At 36.3% G+C, this 27,426-nt stretch overlaps 1 protein-coding gene across 6 annotated transcripts in view; it reads right to left on the reverse strand.

Annotated features, from left to right (window-relative positions):
• The window catches only part of prkar1b (protein kinase, cAMP-dependent, regulatory, type I, beta), a 145,049-nt gene that overhangs the window by 16,304 nt on the left and 101,319 nt on the right, over window positions 1-27,426 (reverse strand). For all 6 annotated transcript variants that reach the window (XR_015480050.1, XR_015480049.1, XR_015480051.1 and 3 more), the window contains 1 exon segment: window positions 17,811-17,932. Coding sequence is in view for 3 of the 6 variants with exons in the window: in XM_087243345.1 (XP_087099471.1) it covers window positions 17,811-17,932 (122 nt within the window). In the remaining 3 variants the exon portion in view is untranslated.

A 27,426-nucleotide genomic window follows, 5' to 3' on the forward strand; every position in this document is an offset into this window, starting at 1 on the left:
TGCTTTCTGCGTCTCCTTCAATCACAGAATGCGCACCTCATCCAAGTACTGTACGAACATCTGCTGATGGAAAGGCATTATGTTACGGAGCTCCACAGCTGTGGGACTGCCTCGCTGCCAATATGAAGAATCAGACACTCTGCCAATATCTTATTCAACGCCTAGAATACAAGCATTCCTGTTCAGTCAAGCTTACAGCTAGGTAACTCATGCATACAGGCCACCATTATCACCTGAGGCCATCAAACTCAATGGGCCACCTAAAACACTGAGAGTTTGGGTGAACCGAGATGCCAATGCTGTTGACTTGTGGTTTACTCACGGTCAGCGAAGTCTGGTGCTGGCGTCTGGGTGGGCGGCTCTTTTTACCATGCCATCTAATTTACCTAACGCATCTACTGCTCCACTGATGTGTGAATGTTTATGCGTACATATTTTTGCACCCCTTCGTGGGATAACCAGGCAGAACTATTTGTAACCTTTAATTTCTTTCTTGCTCTCACACATGACGTGTATAATTTTTAGCTCACGGTTTATGCAATTGTTGATTAGTTTATTTATGCTGGCGTCTAAAATTCAACCTTATATGTTGGTGAGTCTGTAATTGGAAATACATTTGGCCTTTCAAGAAGTTGAGAAATGTATACTCTTTACAAACAGCTATTCTTTCCAGTATCTAATAATGATTATAATTATTCAGTACTTACCAAACACAAACTATTATTTCTTTTTTTTTTTTTACTTTTAAGGTTAAAAATCATTTCAGCATTTTTAGTCAACTATGTTATGGACAAATTATGTTATGTGTAGAAAAACGATAAATCATAGCAAGAAAAAAAAGGTTTTGATCCATTAAATTAATGTAGTAACATAGTGTAACGCCGGGGGTGACGCACACAACTGGAGGTAAGATCCAATATGCAGGTTTTATTCAACGTCAAGCAAGCAAAGGTCAAATCAGGTATTAACAGGTATATGCGGGCAAATCCAGAGTCGTAATCAAGGTACAGGCAATAGGTCGTAAGGCTGGCGGCTAAACAGGATAACAGGGATATACAAGGCTAGGATCGAGACACGGAGAAACAAACAAGGAGAAACGCATTGTAATGTCACTAGAAGCGAACAAGACTCGGCAAACTGGATGGGTGAATGAATGGCTTATGAAGGGTGTCTAATCAGTCTCTGAAAGTCCTCAGGTGATGAGAGTGTAATCAGTCTAGATGAGTGAGCAGGCGTGAATGTCTGGGAGAAGTGCAAGCATGCATATGTAGTCCAGAGGAAGGCGGAAGTGTAGTCCATGGTTATAGTGGAAACCAGCGATCTCCGGAGAGCGATCGCTGGTTATCGTAACACATAGATTGACCGGTAAATCGAGAGCTTTGCCTTTGGAATATTAAAAAATCTAATTTCCTCATCATTTATCAAGATATACAGAAGATATTTTGAAGAATGCTGGTTGCTGTCAGTCATTAATTTCTCTAATTCATTAATCAATTTGACACAGTTTCAATTTACTATAACTTCTTTGTTAAGCTGCTTTGACACAATCTACATTGTAAAAGTGCTATAGAAATAAAGATCAATAGAATTGAATTAAATAGGATAATATATTTCTTTGGTCAATGGGTGCCAGCTGCAAGCATTTTTCAAAATATGTATAAAATATAAATAATAATTAAATATTATTAATTATTCAATATTATCAAATATTTCAATAAACAGAAGACAGAAACAGGTTTTGATGTATTATCGGATGAACTATCCCTTTAATATGTCATCGTATGATTCTTGTCCTTGATACGGCTGATAAGAGTTTTTTTATATAAACTACTTGCAAATCAAAAAAGATTGCCAGTCTAAAGATACATATATTGGTATGCGATAAAAAAAAATCATGAAAGATTCATAAAATAAAGTGCTTTGATCAGCTTTTCATTATAATACATCTGAATAACTTCAATGTGCAAACAGCCGCAACCCTATGAGAAAATGTAGAAGCAAGTCAGAACCTTGAATTTTTAATACAGCAGAGATGCTTTCATCTCATTCCGATTCGAATGTGCCTGTAATTATGTGGTACATAATGACAGATTCCACTTTTTTTTCATTAAAAAGCTCTTGAGCTGGGTCTTTGAGAGTTTCGGTGTGACCCTGCTGGATCAGCGTTCTGGTATGTGCAGGATTTTGGCTCTCCAGAGGCATGACATCATAGGGATGCCCTCGAGCTGTTGCTTTTGCATTGCTATCAAATTAAAAGCCTCACAATGTCCAGCAAATTGTTTCGGCATCTGTGGGAAAGCCTATTTAACGCACATTCCCCGAAAACACAAACGCAAACAATTTGGCTCAGAGATCTCTAATTGGCCCAATGCTCTCATATGATTAAGACAGTCTGACTGCAGCTGTATGGGTAATAAAATAACCATATCGCAAATCATCCCATTTAGCATGGCCCAAATGAAGATGCTGGAACGTTTTACGTTGTGAAATCAGTTAATGTGTGAAGCATCGAATCACAGTTGCTCTTGGAGTCTAACAAACAACAAAATTATTCCAAACCAGGATTTTTGCAGTTACATTTACTGTACATGACAGAAATGTTGCTCAGAAATGAGTGAAGTAGACCAAAAGATCCTCAAAAGGTAGACACCATGCATAGATCCTAAGGAATTAAAAAACAAATGAGAAATAAAAAGTTTTAAAGCCATTTCTAAATCTTTAAGGCCGCAGCGAACCACAGTGAGAGCCTTTATCTACAAATGACAGAACAAAAACATGGAACCTTCCCAGGAGCGATTTTGTTAAGCAAATTTTACATTCACAAATGTAAATTCTCAAACTATAAACCTGCATTTATGGTTTTCTTAAAAGAAATGGAGAATTATATAAAGTTGATTTTAGGATCGGCTCATAAGAAAGCTTTAAAAACTGAATAATCTGCTCTGCTCTTAAAATCTTTGTATAAGTATTCTTGAATTAACCCTTGTAAATGCCAAAACCTTTAATGCTTTCCTTTTTTTTCTCCTTTCTCTCTTTTTTATAATGGTATTGTTATTTCCATTGTTTCATATTGTGCTGTAATTTTGTCAATGTTACCTAGTTATTGCTATTGTATTTTATGTTTTATGTCCTGTTATATCTTCCTGTTTTCAGCAATAACAAATAAATAAATAAATAAAAATAAAAAAATCTTTCCAGGAGTGGCCAGCAGACTAAAACTACCACAAGCACAGCGACGGCTCATCCAAGAGGTCATAAAAGACCACACAACAACATCCAAAGTACTGCAGGCCTCATTTGCCTCAGTTAAGGTGAGTGTTCATGACTCCACCATAAGAAGGGATGTGCAAAAAAATGAGAAATCTGTAAGGAGCAAATTCTTTTTCATACCATTGCATATACGCTACCTGACAAAATTCTTGTCACCTATCCAAGTTTTAGAAACACAAATAATAACTTGACTTCTAGTTAATCATTTGGTATCAGTAGTAACGTATATGAGAGGCCTCTATTACACTTATTTTACCAAAAAAAATAGGATCATACCTTGATTTTTAATTATTTAATTAGGACAGTGCTTTCTTTGCTTTGTCACTTAACGGAAATAATGTACAATATAGAATACAGTCATGGTGGAGTGGATGAATGAATATTGTGTATGACTCCCTTGAGCTTGGAGGACTGCATCCATACATCTCTGCAATGACTCTAATCACTTATTAATAAAGTCATCTGGAATCCCAAAGAAAGCCTTTTTGCAGGACTCCTAGAGTTCATCAAGATTCTTTGGATTCATCTTCAATACCTCCTCCTTCATCTTACCCCAGATGTGCTCAATAATGTTCATGTCTGGAGACTGGGCTGGCCAATCCTGGAGCACCTTGACCTTCTTTGCTTTCAGGAACTTTGATATGGAGGCTGAAGTATGAGAAGGAGCGCTATCCTGCTGAAGAATTTGCAGCACAAATGTCTTGATACCTCAGGCTGTTGATGCTATCCACTCTGCAGATCTCTCGCACACCCCCATACTGAATGTACCCCCAAACCATGATTTTTGCTTCACCAAACTTGACTGATTCTGTGAGAATCTTGGGTCCATGCGGGTTCCAATAGGTCTTCTGCAGTGTTTGTGATGCAGTTCAACAGATGAATCATCTACCTTTTGCCACTTTTCCAAGCGATAAACTAGAAGACAAGTTATTATTTGTTTCTTCTACATCTGGGATCAATGGCAAGACTACTGTTAGGTAGTGTGTATACATATAAAATATATGTGTAAAAAATACCTGCATACTGTACAAACTTTGTATTCTGGTTTCCAGGTCGGGCACATAATGCAGTCTTTTATAGAGCACTGAGCACTGTTTAAAAGGGTTTATAAGGGTAATTCTAAAATTATCAACTTTATAAAAAAATAAAATAAATAAAAAAAAAACTAGATATAGTAGTCAGGACATTTCTGATTTTCACTGTGTTTAACTTGCACTATTGCACTACAATAACTAAAAAAGAAAAAAAAAGGATTAATAAATATGGTCACACTTTATTTTTAAGTTACAATTGTCTCTAGTAATAAACCATTAAAAGGATAGTTCAATCAAATATTTAAAAAATGTACTCAGTGTTTACTATTTGCACTCACTATTTATTAAATGGTTCCAAACCTTGTCAAAGTTTTTTTTTTTTCTGTTTAACACAAAAAGATATTTGGAATAAAGCTAAAGACCTGTAACCATTGACTTCCACAGTGCGAAAAACAAATACTATGGAAGTCAATGGCTACTGGTTTTCAGCATTCTTTAAAATATCTTCTTTTGTGTTCAGCATAAGAAAGAAATTTATAAAGGTTTTAAATAAATAAAGGGTAAGTAAATGATCACAGATTTTCATTTTTGAGTGAACTATCCCCATAAACACACAAATAAAACAATTAAATTCTAAATATTTATAAACAAAAATATAACGCTCACACTTTTCAATAAGGTTCATTAGTTAATGTTAATTAATGCATTTACTAACATGAACAAACAATGAACAACACATTTAGTACTTTATTTGTACATGTTAGTTAACGTTAGTTAATGAAAATACAGTAGTTCATTGTTAGTTCATGTTAACTCATGATGCATTAACCTATGTTAACAAGCATGGACTTGAATAATGCATTAGTAAATGTTAATAATGCGTTAGTAAATGTTCAATTATGATTAATAAATGCTGTACAAGTGTTGTCCATGATTAGTTCATGTTAGTAAATGCATTAACTAATGAACCTTATTTTAAAGTGTTACCAATATAACAGTATCTTGATGCAAAAAAAGAATGTCTCAAATGCAGGGAGTGACCAAGTGCAGTCTGTTCGCTCTTTTAAGTTTGCTGTAAATTGCCAGAATGAGCAATAAAGTTTTTGTGAGGCAGTTTTAATAAAACAATCCTCAATTGTGTTGGTCCTGTAAAGTAGGTAAAGTTATGTGCTTTAGTCTTAAATGTTCAAAGATTACAAAGCACAGCCACAAACCACTTAAATACAGATTAACACAACATTAAAGTCTAATGCATGTATGACAGAATGCATTGCAACATGCTCCCTATTATAAAGCAAGGCAAATGTCAATGTAATTTTTACATAAACTATAATGACGCATTCTGATGGTTATTATTTTGCATTTTTGGATTCCTTTAGTGTGTTATGTTGCTGATTGAAATTAAAAAAAGATCTGGAAAAAAAAGAAAGATTAGCAAGTGTAAGTGTGCAAGTTTTTCTGAGTTTCAATAATTCCTAGTTTGTGTTAAAAGAGTATCATCTTTACCTTGCCATTAAAATAATTTGTAGGACTTTGTGTTTAAAACATGAGATGCAGCACTTAGAAATCAGCGCTTTGACCATCATGTTGCAATCAAATGAAAAAGTTGTCATGCCAAATAGTTACAATGCTTGCCCCGCCTCTGATCGGTCCACTGATTTATAACTAATTTTGATGAACAATTCAATTGTCCGTTGACAATATATAAAACAATTTAACCATTGGATACACTTTTTCTATTTTAAAAAACAGAAACATTTTTAATTGTGGTATTGTGGCAAATAGGAATGCAATAATATTATATTTGTATCTTTCCTGCACTATATAAGTTCTCTTACTCAAGGACAGACAGTTTCAAAACCAGTCCTGGAATTACAGTAGGTTCAGTTAAATCAGAGCAGGACTGGGCGATTTAATGAAGGTTTTCATGCACATTTTGTCAGTAAAGTCAGTTGTAGTAAACCTCCAGCATGCGGGTTTAGATGAAGCAGCGTCTACTACACGGGAGTTAAAGTGCATGGAAAAAAGTCCTTATTTAAAACGTATTCAATTAAAATTCGGTTTAATCAGTCAATAATGATATTATGATTATAATTTGGTAATAACAACTGATGTTTGCGACTCAATGAAATACGATGGTAGTTCAACATATAATCACAGTAGCAAAAATGAAGACCATGAAGGTCGAAACGTTGTGAAATTAAAAACATTTGAAAGCTAAAGTGAAAGTGTGCTGATTTTCTTTTGATCTTTTGCTACTGTGCTTGTATTTGATCAAGCACCTGCCTTTGAGGATGTACTCACACTATAAAATCCGAACCGTGCCAAGGCCCGTTTCCTGAAACGTTTGAGAAGTGGGAGTGCTCTGAATCGGGCTCAGGCCCTGGACCGGTTGGAAGAGGTGTGCCAGAAGGCGGTTCACTTCGGCTTTGAAACTAAAGATTTATTAATCATTCTTACTGTTCAATGAACGCAAACTGTCACAGATTATTAAAGACGCAAAAACCCTTTCCGTTTTAGTTCAACATACAATAACATGATTTGACTTCAAACTTACCTCAAAACTAAAGTCAAGGGTTTGAAATAAACTCTTCTGTTTGATGATTCTATAGTTGCCTGTTTATTAGTCATGCTGAATCAACGAAACAGTTATTACACTATTTACTCCCCAGGGGAATTCCTACGATATTTCATAAGTATTTGGACAAGTTAGTGAGTTTCCACCCTCTGGCCCTTAATTCGATTAATCATTAAAGAGCCCATATTATACATGAAATAGGGTCATATCTTGGTTGTAAGGGTCTCCAACAACAGTTTAATATGCATGCAAGGTCAAAAAACACTTTCGTGGTCTTATAATCTGCATTTATTTTTACCTAATTATCCCAGCGACTCCTGTATGAATCGTCCAGTGATTCATTTGTTCCCAAACCCCTCCTTAGCGCGAAGCTAATCTGCGCCGATTGGACCAATCACAGTCTGTTGCGATTGGTCGACTGCCTTCAGTGAGAGAGTGAAATGCCAAACAGCTAATCAGCAATATAAAGTAATCACAGTTCATACACGCTCGATAGTGTAGGCGTGGATTTTAGCTGCCAGTGGGTCAATGTAAATACAGACTATTGACTTGAAAATACAGACGACTAACTATTTTATTGAGCAAAAACTCCAAAAACAGTTGCGGAGATCTCCTAGCTTCTCACTCTGCTCTTTTCACAGACACACACACACACATATTGCACACACACACACACACACACACACACACACACGCGCACTTAACCCTGCTCCGGACGACAACGCCCGCGCACACACACACAAACACACACACACACACACACACACACACACACACACACACACACACAAACACACACACCTCCGGACGACAGCGCGCACGCACACACAGACACGCACACTACTCCTCGTCCACGGAGCTCCGTTAACAAAGCAGCACGCGTCGCGTTTTAAACGTGACTTTGCACGCGATAAGAGAATATAGCCAGTTAACCTGATACAGTACACGCGGTTACAAGTAACAAATCACAACTAAATACATTTGCAAGCTAGAGTCAACGAGGCAACTTTAATCGCACGTACTTACACTTGAGAAATGGAGGAAGAAACCCATCCTGACGTCCATCAGTAAGTTACTCTTTACTGATCCTTCCTTTAACAAACGCTGATGAAGTATTCTTTGTAGCATGTAGTTTCCAGAAGTTTCCAACTGCTTGGCTATAATGCTGAGGTTTCATCTTTGGGTAGAGACTCAATATATCCATCTGCAGTGTGACTTCAATCGACCGGCATGTTTGTGTGTGTGTGTGTGTGTGTGTGTGTTTGTAGGTGTGTGTGTGTGTGTGTGTGTGTGTGTGTGTGTGTGTGTGTGTGTGTGTGTGTGTGTGTGTGTCTGGGTTTCTGCGTCAGAGGGCGGGGCCTCAGGTTTGAAATCTCCCTGGTTTGCGCGTGCACGTGAATAACTTGGTTTCGTTCGTACGTCATGGCGAAACACCTAATGACTCGGTATCAAGGCGACTCTTGAAGCACTATGAGTCGACTCTTTTATAGATGAATCAACAGTTTTAAACACTGTACACTAACAGATTTAAGCCTTAGCTGGATACTTCACTTCACTTAGAGCTGTGTTACACACTACATGGAGGGGAATTTTCAAAAACCCATAATATGGGCTCTTTAAGCCCTTTTGGGGTGTTGACGCCAGATATGGCTCAAATCGTTCACGTGTCAAATTATTTGCGAATAGCAAAATCTATTCACATGTAATTAGACTTGTGAACAATTTCAGTTTACTCGCTTTATTCATGTGTCAAAGTTGCTTTATTCGCGAGTTTGTTCACTTTACCATGCATACAGATTCGCGTCAAAGGAGGGGAATCTGTCTGCCTGATGACTAAAGTTTCGTTACTAAATGGCTAACTGAGTTTATCGAGAGATGCTTTAGCAAGGCTAATAAACAGTGTAGATTTGCGCCACAAGATCGCTTCTTTGCATTGACATTAATCACTCGTCTGCTTACAGAACGCCAAAACTACAAGTAACCGAAAAATTCCTGTAGAAGCATGTATTGACAGCAAGCACATGTTCTTTAAATGAAACTATAGAGATGGTGCCTTGGAAACTCTTTGTGATGGGAATTTGAACAGTGCCCTAACTGCTCAAAATATGCATGAAGTCTGCTGCAATAAAAAAAAATTTAATTGTGAGCTCCACAATATTTGCTTGATTTTGCACTAAATACAGTGATCACAGAATCCCAAACATCTCGAAGGGTCTATTTAAATAAGATGCTTCAAAAATTACAGCACAGCAGAATTTCAGATAAAGCTATAAAAACATGTCAGCTTATGGCCGCAAAAGCATAAACTTTGTCAATATGTGTTCTGTGATTCTCCTATCCACTGTGTAAGTAGACCAGGGTGTGTGAGCGTGTGTGAAAGACGGTCCACACCACGAAAAGTAAAAGAGGTGAAAGCAAAGGTGATGTTTCATTCACAGTATCTGTCAAGATGAACAAGAATGGAAAATAGAGGGATGGGATCAGAGCTGAACAATGACACTTCCTTCCCAAGCCTGAGTGTGTAAAGCCGTGGTTCTCTGGTTTTCCCTCGCTCGGGTCTGGAGTCTGATCCTGACCCTGTGTGAAAGTCTGCAGCCTGCATTCCAGCTCTGAACCGCTGGCCACCCCGCGCTGGGAATCAGGCAAGACGGAGGAAGAGAGAGAGACAAACAGAGCCGCGTCTCATGCTCAAAGTACTCTTCATTTATTTTTATCTGTCTCTCTGCCCTGCTCTTCCCTGACCCAGATGAACACAAGATGATACAGATGCAAACTGGGCTAGGATGAGCAGAAGATTTAAATAAAAAGAACAAAGTGAACAAACAGAAAATAGAAGAAAATAGCTCTGAACATACAGAGCAAGTAGAATAAATAAACAAAGCAGGACTGAAATCATGAACAGAAAAACAAGAGCAAAAAAAAAGAAGAAGGAACAGAATAGAAACAAACTGAATCAAAGATAAGTATTAAGACTGAATTGGAAAAGAAGAGTAGATAATGTAGAAAAGTTCTTTCATCATTGCATTGGCTCCCTATTAAACACCATTTAAGTTTTACAGTTGCCTCGAACTGGGCCAAAGCACGCTTGCCCCCCCCTCCCGTCTCCCCCGACGGCCCGCACTCACACCACAGTCGGGCCTCGGCACGCTTATGTCATCGCTGCTGCGCTGTTCAGAGATGCGCTCTCTCACTCAGCATCACAGAGATTTCTCTAGTTATATCGTTTCAGTCGTTTGATATGCAGTGACATGCAGTCAAATATTTCGCCAAACAGTCCTTAGGGATGCAGGGACACACAGTCAGATATTTCGCCGAACAGATCCACCACTTTTGGCGCTCATAAACAACCATAAAGCCCTCGTGCTGCAGGAATGAGGAGGTCTGCTGAAGGTGCGCAGCTGTCGTGCAGTGAGAGGTTTGCGTCTACGGCAGTTTGCATTCACTGAACAGTAAGAATGATTAATAAATCCATATGAAACAGTCCCTTAAAAGTCACGTCTCGCTTTCAGTTTCGGGCTTTGGCGCGTTTTGCACTCAAACTACAAACGCCCAAGTGAACCGCGCTCAGGCCCACCTCTTCCAACCGGGCCAGGGCCGGCCAAGTGAACCGTGCTTGAGCCCGATTTAGCGCACTCACACTTCTCAAACGATCCGGGAAACGGGCCTGAGGATGGTACGGATGGCATAGTGTGAGTAGGCCCTTAGTCTCTCACGTCCACTACAGTCAATTAATTCTGGACAATTGCTTATTCCCAGAATATCAAAATTAACTGTAGGCGGTAGATTCTTATATCTGACACCTAAACTCTGGAACAGCCTTCCTAGCACAGTTCCGGAAGAAGACACACTCTGTCAGTATAAAACTAGATTAAAGACATGTCTCTTTCCAGTAGAATACACTTAAAACATAAAAGCTCTTGAAATACAAATCTGTATATTAGTCTGCATTATTTAGGGCAAAAAGAGCCGGTAAAACTTCACTAAAGACATTATAATTTGAAAGGCAGCTGCGCTTATGTTAGTCTGTTTTTATTCCCGAGGTTTCCAGAATCCTGGACCAGGCCGTATCCTGAGCAGCTGTGACAGACGAGTCTCCGGATTGATCCTAAAGGGCCAGTCTGTACACCTCTCCCACCTGCAGCTTCTCCACAATGGATGTCCAGCGTTCTCCAGCCTCTGGCGCCTAGACTGCAGCTCTGCACAAGAAGTTTGGCCATATGGGGATAAGGGGATATGGTCGTGCCCAACTGTGCCTGGTTTCTCTCAAGGTTTTTTTCCCTTCACTTTCGTCAATTGGTGAAATTTGTTTCTCGCCACTGTCGCCATTGGCTTGCATGGTTCGGGACTTGTGGAGCTGCGCATCGATGGATTTGCTCTTCAGTGTTTGGACTTTCAGCAGTGAAAAATAAACCACATTGAACTGAACTAAACTGAACTTCAATTCTGAAAACAGGACTGACACTTCAATTTACTATCATCTTCTATGTTAGGCTGCTTTGACGCTGTAGAAATAAATAAATATAAATAGAACAGGACAGAATATTGTATGATAAAGAGGTTAAAAAAATTGATCAAAGAAATTAAGGGTTAAGGGACATAAAAGTTAAAAAAGTTACTAAAACAAATATATCTGACCCCAAACTAAGAACCAAATAGCAAAACTATAATATAATACAATATAATATAATATAATATAATATAATATAATATAATATAATATAATATAATATAATATAATATAATATAATATAATGGATTGCTAATGATATTTGCCTTGGAAAGTACATTTGCAAGTGCTTGTCTGTCTGTCTGGAGCCACACACACACATACATCTGGACACAGCAGCATGTTTCCTCTCAGTCAGACTCAACACTGTCTCACGTCTCCTTCCATTGTTCACCAATAAAGACCTAACCTTTCAGTACACGTGTGTCTTGTTCCAGATTCACTTCATACGGCTCATCAATCTCAGATTTATACCGTTCCCCAAAGGAAGAATTCTTACAAAAAGCTTTCCCAGTCTCACATACTTGTGATGTTACCTGAGCACCATCAATCTGCGCGCTACAATAAATCTAATAGATAGTAATGCAGCGTTTTACCTGTGTGATCTTTGGCTCCTCGACGTCAGGAATGTTTCATTTTGAGCAAGCAAAACCCAAAATCAAATCTCTCCTTCAATGGGCTTTTCTAAGGGATTTCTGTCTGCCAGGCATAAATCATAAAGCCATTATGTCTCCTCTACAAGCCTCATGATCTGAGGAATCATTCATGTCTGTAAAGCAAACATTGTAGAAAAAGATACGTGCCAAAGTTTAAAAATGCCATATGATGATATTGTAAAAGGTTGTTAATTTGTTTACTGTGTGTACGCTAATAGATTAAAATGGTCTCATGTTAATATATATATCAGAATTTCACGGTACGGTAATACCTCTGTATGAATGTCACGGTACGGTATTTATTGAATCATTTACAGAAAAAACAAAACTTATGAAAATACTCTAAAAAAGTGCCAAAAGTGTCAACGACATACAAATTAGCCATCTATCTGTAAGCTTTGAAACAGGAACTTCTAAAAAATATTAAACAATGTAAAATGTGAGTTACAGTTTCAGTGAAGCCCTTCAAAAGGCTCTGAAAGCATCTAAAAGTTCTGTGCAACAAAGCTATGTTAAGTACTTCAAAACATTGGTGTATGACACTATGCAGAAACTGTGGCTGTGATTCAAGTTTTATTCCAGTATCCAGTACATATCGATTTTATTATCTATTTTACTTATTTACAAACTCTGCTTTAAAATGTTTGAAACTTGTAAAACTCATTATTGAGGTGCAGCTGATCACAGAGAGTTAATACAGATCTTTTTTTAATCCCAAAGTTTCTTTGCAAATCCTCTTCTGTGGACATGTTAATGAGTGCCTATCAATTAATTTGTTAGGCGGCGAATTCTGCACTCCTACGTCATGTTGCGGTGGGCCTCAAAACCACTGGGATTTGGATTCTATTTTAACATCAGGATATTTTTTAAAAGAGACTTCTTTTAAAAAAAGCGTGTTTATATCCAAACAGCTTCTAAAAAGTTTATACCCTTTAACGTGTATACCTTATATTTCAAACTGTGATGCTTAGGTTCATAAAAGAAATATTTGCACAATCTCTGTCAGAGATAAACATCTTAGCATCTTAAACAAACACACACATATTCGCTCACTGGCCACTTTATTAGGTACACCCTTGCAACTGCTCGTTAACGCAAATTTCTAATCAGCCAATCACATGGCAGGAACTCAATACATTTAGGCATGAAGACATGATCAAGTCGATCTGCTGCAGCTTAAACAAGCATCAGAATGGGGAATAAAGGTAATTTAAGTGTCTTTGAACGTGGCATGGTGTTTGGTGCCAGAGAGGCTGGTCTGAGTATTTTTAGAAACTGCCATCTCTAGGGTTTACAGAGAATGGTCCGAAAAAGAAAAAATATCCAGTGAGCAGCAGTCCTGTGGGTGCAAATGCCTTGTTGATGCCAGAGGTCAAAGGAGATCAGCCAGACAGCTCATAGAAAGGCAACAGTAACTCAGATAACCACTTGTTACAACCGAGGTATGCAGAAGAGCATCTCTGAAAGCACAACACGTCCAACCTTAAAGCAAATGGGCTACAGCAGCAGAAGACCACACCGGAAGCCACTCCTGTCAGCTAATTACAGGAAAATGAGGCTGCAATTTGCACAGCCTCACCAAAATTGGACAATAGAAGACTGGAAAAACGTTGTCTGGTCTGATGAGTCTCGATTTCTGCTGTAACATTCAGATGATAGGGACAGAATTTGCCGTCACATCCTGCCTTGTATCAATGGTTCAGGCTGGTGGTGGTTGTGTAATGGTGTGGGGGATATTTTCTTGGCACACTTTGGGCCCATTAGTACCAAATGAGCATTGTGTTAACACCACAGTCTACCGTAGTATTGTTCCTGACCATGTCCATCCCTTTATGACAACAGTGTACCCATCTTCTGATGGCTACTTCTAGCAGGATAACGCGCCATGTCATAAAGTGTAAATCATCTCAGACTGCAGCAACTGCGTAATGCTATCAAGTCAATATGCAGCAAAATCTCTGAGGAATATTTCCAGTACCTTGTTAAATCTATGCCACGAAGGATTAAGGCAGTTCTGAAGTAAAAAGGGGGTCCAACCTGTACCTAATAAAGTAGCCGGAGAGTGTATGTTACACATTAAGTAATCTTAGGGGCTTGTTCAAATCCCTAACCCAAAGTTTGATGCTTGCCACAGTATTCACCACTACTAATAAACAGGTGGAAGCATGGAGAGCACAGACTGAGAATGAGAGACATTCAAATGAAGGGTTAGAGCACGACTTCACTCAACAGCCTGCTTATATTAGTGCTGCAACCTTCACGAAGGAGAGAATGAGAAGGGAAGAAAAAAAAAGAAGCACTGAAAGTATGAGAACAGACAGAGACGGGAAAACAGACCCCTCAAGACTTCACAACAACTTCATAAATGTGGAGTTAATCAAAATATTGTTCAAAGATCTGGCAGTGAATGAGAAGAATGCTGAATCAGCATCACGAGGGGTTTCAGAACTGTAAATGTGTTCGGTGGTGTTGACAGCACACACACACAGAGAAAGAGAATATCAGCTAATGCAGGAGAGGACACAAACAACACACAACGATAAACTTGTGTGAACAGTATATTCGGTATAGTACTGATAATGACAACTGATCGCACAATTCTGCTTATAAGACATTTATAAAGTATAAATAGTCCTCATTTTAGATTAGGTTACAAAACTGGACGGAGTTGAGTTAATAAAGCATTAGTAACTATTAATATACGCCTAAAAAATCAGATATATAAATGGTAATTTGAATAGTTTATTAATCATTTACTTATTCTTTCTGAATGATCTTAAAAAACACCAACTATTCTTAAATGACTGGTTTGCAAAAAACGCAATACACATTTTAGTAATGAAAATGAATCTTGAACAAGGTGTAAAAACACAATGATTAAGCACATTAATTGTGCTCATAAGTCATGAATACAGCATTTGTAGCACTAACGTCAATTAATGTAGAGTTAATGCTTAACAAATAATGAATTAACTATTTGCTAATGTAAAATAAAGGGTTTATTGTGTTTAGTTATTATAAAGTGTTGCCAAGAATGGTGTATTGCACAGAAATATTAAATGTTTAAAGCAACTCAGACTCATTCTAAAAACTTAGTCCCGCGGACGGTTCTGGAGACCACAAAATAGGTCCAGGAGGCTACGTATTTTTGCAGTTTTAGTTTTCGTGAATCTGCGAGAGGCCGCTGTTTACGCTTTTTTCGCATCGTAAATGCCTCTCGCGAGTGCCGTTCACGTCTGCACTGTTCTCGTGTGAACCCACCAGAGGCCGTTGTCGACCGACTGAATGACTGACTGGGCGACCTGCCAATCGACCAACCCACCCTCCTCCTCCTTCCCTAAATCCAACCAATTTTAACAATTGACCCGCTCGCCCACTTACTTCCCTAAACCCAGATGACGGTTTACAAAAGCCATCCAGAAAAAGAAAAGCCCTCGTCTGATTTTGACGTTTTCGGATTTCACCACATTCTCACCCTGTTGTTCACTCGTTGGTTTTATTTTTTGGATTCTGTTTTTGTCTCACCTGATTTCTGGAACTGTTCTTCCCCGGACTCAAACCCGGTCATCGCCGTGGTCAACTCCTCTCTGCATCTCAAGTCCACTGGCATACACGACGAGCTAACTGGACAAACTGGTTGCGGCGGGAAAGCCCTTCACACGGAGGTAAGCGGTCAGCCGGAAAGCACCAAAAGGAACGGCGTCATACTGTCCCGTAGCGTTCGCTTTAAAAAATTATGCAGCCATACGTACCTCCGGTTATGTAATTTGTGGTCTCCAGAAATGTCCGCGGACATAAGTTTTCAGAATGAGCCTGTGTTGCAATGAAAATGCAATGATGCATCATATAAAGAAATCACATTATAGCATATATTTAAACATAAGATGGTTTAAATTGTATTTATATTCAACTAAGGTATCGTTTACTGCATTATTTCCTCGAACTAATGTAGCTTTGGTAAGCAGACAACACTTCAAATTGTTGATAAGCAGAAAGCAAATTCGGTGCACTTTACACAACAGAGAAATCTCATTTGAATCTGTTTTGAGAGTGTGGAAAGAGTCAGACAAGTATTATAACAAGCGGAAATACGGCAAATTAGATTTCCAATGGTACTGGGAATCCAACAGGATGGTCTGAAATTCTCTTTAATAAACAGACGCCTACATCTGAGTGCAGTGTAAGTTTAAATGTTGCGCTTGCCTTGCAAAGATGGTCAACTGAAGGAACAAATACTGGGTTCTAATGCCTCATTTCCACTGAGATGTATGGTTCAGTACAGTGCAGTACAGTATGGTTCAGAACAGATCACCTTAAACAGGCTTGCATTTCCACTGCCAACAATACCCCCTACTTGGTAGACATGGTGTAATATGTTGAAAAAGAACTCCACATCCCATGTTGCGACGTTATGTTTAAGTCTATGTGGTTATGTGCTTGTTTCCCCCATGATCTCACACTGCCCTTCTTTAAGGACAGTCTAGGAGGGTCTTTTTTTGCCTCGCTTTTCCTCAATGTATCTTATTTCCTATTTACTATGCTACCTCTCATCTGACTGGTCTTCCTCTGAAATGTGTGATTTTTGTGTATGGTCGGAGGGGTCTAATGTCGCTACATGTAAAAGTGTATGTGATAAATAAAGATTTTTTTATCATCATCATCATCATCAAGAAGTGATCGATGTCATTCTTGCTCAAAGAAGAAAGCCATATGGGCTATTTATACACTGGTTTGGTACTCTACTTCTCTGTTAGGTCCCAAAAAGTGGTACGGTGGTACTTCTGACAGTAGAAATGGACATAAATGCATACCGTACTGTACTTTAACAAACTGTACCACTCAAATAAAATGAGCCATAAAAATGATGCCTATATACACTGTAAAAATATCTGTTAATCAACAGTTTCTGTATTTTGTGATTCTGTTTTCAGTTTATTTACGGTTGTGATTTGTATTATGGGATGTTGACCTCTGCTCTGCAGAGTTTTGATGTTGAAAATTCAACCTTACAGTATAACAAAGTGACTTTTATTGACATTTTAGTAGTTTAAAATGATATTATGTATAAGAAAAGAAAAATAAGTCTGTAAAATAACAGAAGATATACCGGCAATTAATTACAATATATTAGCTTATTTTATAACTCCAACATAGATGATATATCACTTTAAACTATTAAAAAAACATAAAAAGAAAACACTTTTTTTGGACATTTTCGGGGTTAAAATTTGTTGAAAAAAAGATCCCATAATGCAATTCAAAAGCATAATTACATGGAAAAATAAAAAGGCAAACCACAAAATACAGACAACTGCAAATTTACAGATATTTTTTCAGTGTAGATAACAACAAAAAACATATTGCATCCACATTTATTCACAATATTTCTCTGTAGATTATAAGTGTGTGCTTCAATCTGTTTTAAAGCATGTTGCAATCTGATCGGCTATCTATGATTTTATTGTTTATTGATTGTAAAAAAAAAATAATCCAATGATTTAGTTCATCTGTGGAACTATTATTAGGATTGTAGAGTGGACTTTCAAACATATTTTGTTTTAAATTAATCATTTTTAGCATCTACTATGGTTAAAATGTAGAAAAGTAGCTAAAGGAGTAGAAAAGTTGCACACACAAACACACACACACACACACACACACACACACACACACACACACACACACACACACACACACACACACACACACACACACACACACACACACACACACACACACACACACACACACACACACACACACACCTCTGTTATGATGAAGAAATCATCTCCTGGCTCTCCCTGCACTACGATCTTCTCTCCGTCTTCAAACTGCACAGGCTCCAGAGCATCAGCCACCGTCAGCCTCTCCCACTTATCCAGCGATTCTGTAACAACACACAAACATGCATTGTTGAAATCAGAATTCACTCTTTTAATGAAAATGACACTAAATTACTGTACTTCCTCTCATCAACAACAAAATCTAAAATCAATCGGCATCATTTACAGTACATCATGCAGTATGTTTTCATTTAGACTTGTGTAGTACTTCTTACAGTACTTCTGTAAGAACAGTACTTCTGTAAGTACAGTACTTCTGTTTCATGCTTTAAATGCAATCTGTTTTGCCCCTTTCCTTAATATATAATAGTCACAGTTGTAATGTAATAAATTTGTTTTTCTCAAGGTCTCGGATGCAAAAAAAAAAGATGCTATAGCAAAAGCACCCTTACATATTTTCTACTTGCTCAAATTGACCAAAAAATGGCAGTACAATTTTAAGAGGCCCTATTTTTATTCATTTTTTATTTTTATTTTATTTTGTCAGTGAGTAGTGTGTATGTTTGGGCCTAAAACATATCTACAAAGTTACAAATCGTAAAGTCCACTCCAACGAGTCCAAAACTGAAAATCTTTTCAAGAGCTACAACAAGTGGCTCAATTGGACTATGTCACAGATGTCACAAAGGAGCCCAGATCCCACCTACAGAACCATGTTTGGCATGCAGTCCTGGAAGAGAACCCTGCGCTCAAGTTCAGTTGAAGTCAGAATTATTAGCTCCCTTGAATTATTAGCCCCTGTTTATTTTTTTCTCAATTTCTGTTTAACGGAGAGAAGATTTTTTTCAACACATTTCTAAACATAATAGTTTTAATAACTCATTTCTAATAACTGATTTATTTTGACTTCGCCATGATGACAATAACAAATATTTGACCAGATATTCTTCAAGACACTAGTATTTAGCTTACAGTGACATTTAAAGGCATAACTAGGTTAACTAGGCAGGTTAGGGTAATTAGGCAAGTTATTTTATAACAATGTTTTTTTTTTTCTGTACTGGACTATTGAAGAAAATATATAGCTTAAAGAGGCTAATAATTTTGACCTTAAAATGGTTTAAAAAAATAAAAACTGCTTTTATTCTAGCTGAAATAAAAGAAATAAGACTTTTTCCAAAAGAAAAAAAAATATTATCAGACATACTGCAAAAAATTCTTGCTCTGTTAAACATCATTTGGGAATTTTTTTTAAAAAGAACAACAATTTCAAAGGGGGGCTAATAATTCTGACTTCAACTGTAGGTTTCAAGAACTCCCCTGAATTCGTTCATTCGACCTATTCCTTAAGTATTGAAGATCACCATGATGGAATGTATCGCCAACCACACCAGTACATGTCTATGTGGTGAATGCCCAGTACTAAAACACTCATATACAGTGCAAATTTGGTTTATTAGATTGACTTATACCACATGTCTTTGGAGTGTGGGGGAAACCAGAGCACCTGGGGGAAACCCACATGAACACGGGGAGAACATGCAAACTCCACACAGAAACGCCAACTGGCTCAGTTGGGACTCAAACCAGCCACCTTCTTGCAGTGAGGCAACAGTGCTAACCACTGAGTCACCATGCCACCCTATTCTAGATTAATATGAAAGAGGGGGAAGAGTAGGGGTGGATAGGGGGATTCTTCCCAACGAAGACGACTAAGGTAAGAAAATCTGGTTATTTATGAACGTTTGGATTAATCTGAATGGTAAATCATGTGATAGCTAATGCGGGACCAGCCGTGGTGAATCATAAGCACGTGATCCTCTCGAAATTCTTTTTTAATTAAATTTAATTTTAAAATTAAATGTTATTTTGTCATTTATTTTGGGAAAAGCTTGGTTATGGATGTGACACCTCTTTGTTATGGATGTGACAGATTGACTCTTGTGTGACTTTGGTAAATCAATTATAATAGTTTGAAAACACTGACAGAGATAATATTGAGTATTTTTACAGTATTGTAAACACAAAATGCAACAAGGACCTATGGGGTTTTGCTATTTTGGTGAAAACTTAATTTATTCATGGAAAGGTTGACATATGCATGGAATTGCTCAAAAGAGCGGACCCTTACATGTGATATATTGGATACCATTATTGGCAGAATTTTTTCATCAATATACTGAGACAAGCGTAAATCTGAAATCATTGGAAATGCATTAGAATAATAAGACTTTGAGAGAAAATAACAAAACTTTTATAGAAAAAGTTAAAACTCCAACACAAACATCCACAGTTGGATGTTTTTATAGACCCTTTCCAGAGAACAGTCCCCCCCCCCACATCCGGTGCTCCATGAGTGAGCAGTGGGCGTGACATCAGAGGCTCAGACTAATGCTTTCATAAATAAACTGACTAATCGGAAAGACACCAAGACTTATGATGAACTTCCTGGAGATATATATGCAGCATAGACCTGAAACTGGATGAGCTTCTGTTGCTCACAGACTAGCAAGAAAGAAAAAAAAAAACCTGCCATCATTCAATACCCAGCACATTCCAGAAACACTTCCCAGCGTCCAGCATCCATCACAGAGCTGTACCACACACGAACACACCAAAACCCTCTGGACATCTCCGGCTGCAAACCATAACACCCAGAATTTCACCACAAGTTCACCACTGAAGGCACTTTAAGCTGGAAACCATTTGGGTTTATTCAATGAAAATGTAAAACTCTGTAGAATTAATAAAACTACTTTTTTCCCAATATTTTTTCATTATGATTATTTATATTCCATAATTATAAAAAAATGATAAAAAAAAAACGATTCACATAGAGCGCCTAAAGAAAATCAGCATACCGCTTTAAAATAATGTCTTTATTGGTCATACAGCCTAAAATCAAATCACATTACAAATAACATTTCCAGCCTTTAAAATGTTTTTTTTCATAGCTTCTTCTAACCTGTATCTTCAAACAACTGTATACTGAAGGTCTTTAAAAAGCAGGGTAAAGCTATAGATGTTCACAGGGTATGATTATTTTCTATAGGCACTCTACACGATATATACAGGCTTGAAGATTTTTCAGCTAATCCTCAACTTTGCTCATCACCACAGTCATATTAATAACCCTATGAATGAATATAACAGAAGCCCAACACAACATTAAAGACTATGGACTATGCACAATAACACTTTTTAAGCATTTATTGCTTATTTGGATGCTGGACAAGAAGGTCTCTGGTTTGAGTCCCGGCAAAGCCAGTTGGCATTTCTGTGTGGAGTTTGTTTGTTCTCCCCACGTTGGAGTGGGTTTACATTAAAGTCGGTCTTAGCCATTTTTAATTTTCTTTTAGTTGTCATATTGATCGCCTCAAACCAACTTTAGGTTTTTATTGTCTTTTAAAAATTGTTTCTCCTTCGCAGCTTGAAAACATTTAGTTGAGAGTATATTTCTATTAGTTCTAGATTTTAAGAAAACTAACCATTTAAAACGTAGAGATTGCATTAATTTAAAAGAGATCGATTGATATAAAGCAATATAAATAAATATTAAATAAAAGTAGAAATGGTGCATTTCAGGATTTGGGCTCCACGGCTGGAACTGCTTAGGGCGCCAAAATCACTAAATCCGCCCATGGCTGTGGCAACCCCTTACAAATAAGATGACTAAAATGAATGATGAATAAATGGATTCTGGAAACTAGATTTGTTTTTCTTAATAGATTTAAGTTCAGCTTAATACAATAAAATTTTGAATTCACTTAACTTTTTTCTATTAAGTTCAATGAACTTTCATCTATATATTTGACTGAAATTACACTGTTAAAAATCTTGCAGCCTTAAATATTTTAGTTGAGTCAAATGAACTTTTCTTGTCATCTCAACTTACACCACATCAATCAAACAGACTCAAACTACGAAGTTAAACTTTGTTTAACTTAAAAAATGTAGTTGAAACCTAATTAACTTATTAAAGTTTAATAAACTTATTAAATTAAGTTAAAGCAAATTAATAACTTTTGTCGTGATGACTATTTGTAGCTTAATTAACTGAATTAATTTTACTGTTTGGATTTATGGTGTGTTTTGAATCTATATGCATCACCAAATGTGCTAAACAAATAAATCTGAGATGAATTTAATAAGCGATGCATCTGACGTTAGTTGCTCTTCATTTCCCATCATCCCTGCGAAGGACAGTAGCAGATCATCATTCATTCTCAGATCTGACCTCAGAACAGTGTGTGTTAAGTGTGTGTGTGTGTTGGGGCCGGCCTGTCTGCATGCCCCAGACTAATGGTCACTTTATCAGGCTGGCTAAGACATCCTCACGGCCGGGCAGACGTCCACCTGCTTCAGTCGTAACCTGAGCCATCAGCCAGAGCAAAACCAACATCTCATGCGTCAACCCAGAAAAAAACTGTGTAAAGTGTGTGTCAGGGTTAGCACCTTAGACTTTAAGGATATTTTAATGTAAAAACAAAAAACTAAAATATGTCTCTGGGTGATAAAGCATTAATATAAATGTAGGCCATCTATGACACTTTTTTTTTTCAGTTTGAGAAAACATAAATTAATATCATGATTAAATTTTTGAATACTGAATATTCGTTTCCCCAATAAAAGTATTATATATATCAAAGGTGGTTCATTCCGCTGTGGTGACCCCTGATTAATAAAGGGACTAAGCTGAAAAGAAAATAAATTAATGGATGAATATATATGAAATATTTAGATGAATTAGATAAAATTTTTCATTTTTGTTTTTTTTCGGTACAGTAAATACATATTTGCTAATTATTGCTAATAATTCTTTTTTATTGGAATGTGACGATACAATTTTCTATATTATATTATCTATTATAATATATAATTATATTACAATTATGAATATATATATATATATATATATATATATATATATATATATATATATATATATATATATATATATATAAATATATATAACTGAGCCGAGGCTCGAACCAGCGACCCAGCTACCTTCTTGCTGTGAGTAGGCACTACCTATTGCACCACTGATTCGCCCATTTTAAATAACATTCAAATGTTATTTCGAATAACAAACCATTGCTGCAGTGCTTTTTCATTTTCTCTATAAATAAAATGTGTATCAGAACCGTAGCAATAGTTTAGTCCGTTTGTCATCCTCTGAGAAAGCAACTAGTTACGAGACACACCAGCAGAGCGCGAGCGAAATGTGAATTGAAAATGGTGAATGACACTATGCACCGTGCAGTTTTCACAATTTTCACATTCTTTTAGACGCAACATGTGAACGGACTCGGATTGGGTTGTTCATCGCTCAGGTCAGAATTACACACAAGAAATCAAGTGCTGTCACAAGCATCTTTGAGGAGATTGTAAATAAAAAAAGATGAAAGAGTGTCGCCAGAGCGGCTTTTTGGTTTCTTTTCTTGTGTATCCCAGCCACTAGCACCCCATATTAAAGATTTTTTAGCATAGGAGTAATGTAGTCATACAAATTCTCAATTTGTAATGTTGCAACACGTATTTGAATAATGATGGTTGGTTCCTTTATTTAAAAGCTCAGATTTGATTATCAGAGTTTGAAGTTTACTGTACCACTATTATTAAAATCGTACAGATGTTGCTCTGCCCTAATGTTTGCTTTGATTGTTCAGTATTTACGCTTTACCAATGCACACACTTTGTAATGTTTTATCAAGTTTTTGTTTTTTTGTTTATTTTATTATAAGACACTGTTTATTTTTTTGTTTTTGACTATTAAAACTATTTGCCTTAGTAATGTTGATTAACTGAAATAAAGTGGTAAAAAAACTAACATTCCTAAATGAACTGTTAAAAAAATATTCAATAAATATCAATATCGAATGATATGAAACATGATATTGTGACTTTTGTTTGCTGTATCATCCAGCCCTATTACATATGTGTATTAAATGCATACATTTTAATTTATTTATCTGCTTTATCTGATTACACATATTTTAAATAAAATGAATTAAAGTCAATTATACTGTTACAATGGTTTTTTTCACAAGCCAGAACTATTATAATTTGAATATTCATTATCTCTCATTCTAAATGGTTGTAAGCGAGTTGTAATGTGGTTGCGAGATGACTGCATACTACTCAAATCATATTCAAAAGTCCACCCAAAAGTTTCAATGACATTCCAAGCCTATAAATATATAAAATATGACTCTTAAGCATTTCTTTGTAAGACCTTACAAGTGCCAAGACCTCACAAACCACGAAACGTGCCAAGTATTTATGAAACAGCAGAGATTTCACCACAATCTCCAAAAAAAAAGTCTTATGCAAACAAAAACAGAGGCGAGAAGAAGAGTGAAGAAAAGAGGTCTGAAGAGCGAGAGAGCGGATCGTTTGAAGACAGGTTGTGACAGGGCTGTGAAACAGGGAGAAAGAAAAACAGAGGAAACCCAGAGGAGGAGTGTGTTTGTTCAGCCATTTAATAACCCCATTTAGAGCGAGGAGTGACCTCAGGGTGCTGAAGGACGAGGGGTCAGCGCTCAACTGACCATCCTAATGGTGCTCCTCTTTGTCTCTCGCTCGCCAAACAAAACCGCTGGAATGTAAGTGTGGACGTTTCATGCTGCAGAGGTGTCTGTCAATCAACACTACGATCTTAAAAATAAGCGTACACTGTAAACAGTTTCCGAATTCTGTGATTCACAAGTGTTTTTCATTTATTTACGGTTCTGAATTGCATTATGGGATGTTGATCACTGCTCTGTCGACTTTTGATGTTGAAAATTTATCTCTACAGTTTAACAAAGTGACTTTATTGACATTTTAGTAATTTCAAATAATATAATGTATAAGAAAAGAGAAATACGTCTGTAAAATAACAGCAAGTGTACTGGCAGTTTATTACAAGGTGTTTGTAGCATAATGTACAAAACCAACACAGACAATAGAGTATATCATTTTAAACTATTACAATGTTAATAAAAGTCACTGTTTTGAACTTGTTAAGGTTAAAAGTTGTTGAAGGAAAGATATATCTCCCATAATGCTATTTAAAAGAATAAATAAATGGGGAAAATTAAGAAAATAAAAAGATAAATCCTAAAATATGAAAAACTAATAACTTACAGATTCTTTTTTTACAGTGCAACTCAAGTTTTAAAGAGGCTCATTAAAATTCAGCAACACAATCTTCAGTTACTAATGGATTCTCTTGAAAGATTTTTGACTACAGAGGTCCTGAGTTGTTAAACAGCAGTGGTTCTCAAAGGTTTCCATGCAAAAATGTTAATTAATTTGTTGCACAACACTGGAAAATCGTATAAAAGATTCAGTAATAATGCAATGTTTCTATACAATTGTCATGACTGTCAGTGACCACCTGAGGGCGCTGTAGTTCAATGGACACTGAGTAAAACTACAGCGCCCAAAAAGACTACATTTCCATACATTCTTTCGTGCACACACCCGGTCTGTCATCTACACTGATTTCAACCACAGCTGTCTCCAATCTCCGTTGATTACCTGGACTATATATTACCATTCCACCTCTGTTTGTTACTGCGTCGTTTGTCTATCATGTCAGCTTTGGTATGTTGTTCTTGATCTCGTTCTTGTATCTTGCTTAAGTCTAGTTCGTGTTTAATCTGTTTTAGTTTCTTGTTTTGTTGTTTGTATGTTATTTTGTTACTTTGCACTTTGGATTTTGGATTTTGTTCACTGTTACCGCACTATTTAATATTAAATCTGCACTTGGATCCATACCCTTTTTGTTCCTGTTTTTGTTCTGTTTTTATCACGCTTAACGTGACAACAATAAGTCAAAAAGAAACAAACTGTCACCTGATAAACTGCTGCCCAATATCGAATAGCAGAATTTGCTATTGTAGGAGAAGCTCTGTCTTTTTCTTATATAATAAATGACTTGCACCTCAGAAGACAATGTTGACAAACAATAGTGGATTTTGGAGGTGAGAGACATTTTTGAGCACAGATACTCAAGGCAGTTCTGGAGGTAATAATGAACCACTGTGATGACAGACTTTGGCTGAGGGATTTTAGAATAATTAAAATAACTTTTTTCATTGACTAAAAATTGTCCATGTCCTATCCACCTGACTTCACACATAAGTGCAGCATGACTAGGCCCACACGGAATTTGCGCGCGCAGAACTCCCTAGATTTTCCGCAGATTTTAAGCCATCATTAATTCTGTTTATTTACTTGAGTAAATGTGTGTAAATCTGTATTTATTTAGTTTTTTTAATTAATTAAAGTAATATTATTGACTAATATAAAAATGTTAATCAGATTTATGTACAATGCAGTTTGTACAGTCATATTTTCTGTATAGGTAGAGATATTATATGAGAGACTTGCTTTTGTTTACCAAATAAAGTGAATGTAATTGGATTTGCATTTTAAACATTAAATAAGAGTTAAAAAGGTATTACTTTTTATTTCATATATTAAGGTTTTAGTTATCCTCAGACTTTTACCAAAATCCTCCGCAGAAATAGCAAAAAACTTCCAGTCTCAATCACTTCTATTAATTTTAAGCAAAACAAAACAATGTATGCTGCCTGACATCATATTGATTTAATATATTCAATTGCTGGTTGATGGGTAAAAAAGCAATAAATTAATTATAAAAATAGACTATCTATAACTAAGCAAAACAATGTGATAAATAAACAAGGTTCAGAAAAGATACATTTAAAAAAACGACAACAAAAAATATATGATAGTACATGACTTGGACCAAAAGATATACAGTTGAAGTCAGAATTATTAGCCCCCTGAATTATTAGCCGGCCTATTTATTTTTTCTCCAATTTCTGTTTAACAGAGAGATTTTTTTAACACATTTCTAAACAACTTAACTAGGTTAATTAGCCAGGTTAGGGTAATTAGACAAGTTATTGTATAATGATGGTTTGTACTGTAGACTATCAAAAAAATATGTAGCTTGAAGGAACTAATAATTTGACCTTACATAAAAAATAAAAAAAGAACTTAAAATTGCTTTTATTCTAGTCGAAATAAAACAAATAAGACTTTCTCTAGAAGAAAAAATATTATCAGACATACTGTAAAAATGTCTCTGTTCTGTTAAACATCATTTAGGAAATATTTAAAAATGAACAAAAATTCAAAGGGGCGCTAAAAATTCTGACTTCAACTGTATAACCGTTTCTATAGTATTGAAATCTTTAGGTAAGAATGTTTTTTTTGATTTCCAAAACACCAGCACATGATGTCTAAAAAAATAAACTTGCTGTGCATAGAATTTGCATTAAAGCTTTTTAGAATTAATTTTGTTTAGGATTTTTGGTATGACTAAGTTTTTTAAGCATCAGTCCACACAAATAGTGTAGAATTTTGTTCCGGTAAACAGTTCTTATACAGTAAATTACAAAATAACTTTTTACAATGAGATTTCATTTATTGACAATTGTAATCCACATATTTAAAAAAGTAATGAACAATAAAGTTGAAGTCACAATTATTCGCCCTCCTGTGATTTTTTTTTTTAAATATTTCCCAAATTGTGTTTAACAGAGCAAGGAAATTTTTACAGTATGTCTAATAATATTTT

The sequence above is a fragment of the Danio rerio genome, chromosome 3, assembly GCF_052040795.2.
Source record: "Danio rerio strain M-AB ecotype USA chromosome 3, GRCz13ab, whole genome shotgun sequence".
In the NCBI taxonomy this organism is placed as follows: domain Eukaryota; kingdom Metazoa; phylum Chordata; class Actinopteri; order Cypriniformes; family Danionidae; genus Danio; species Danio rerio.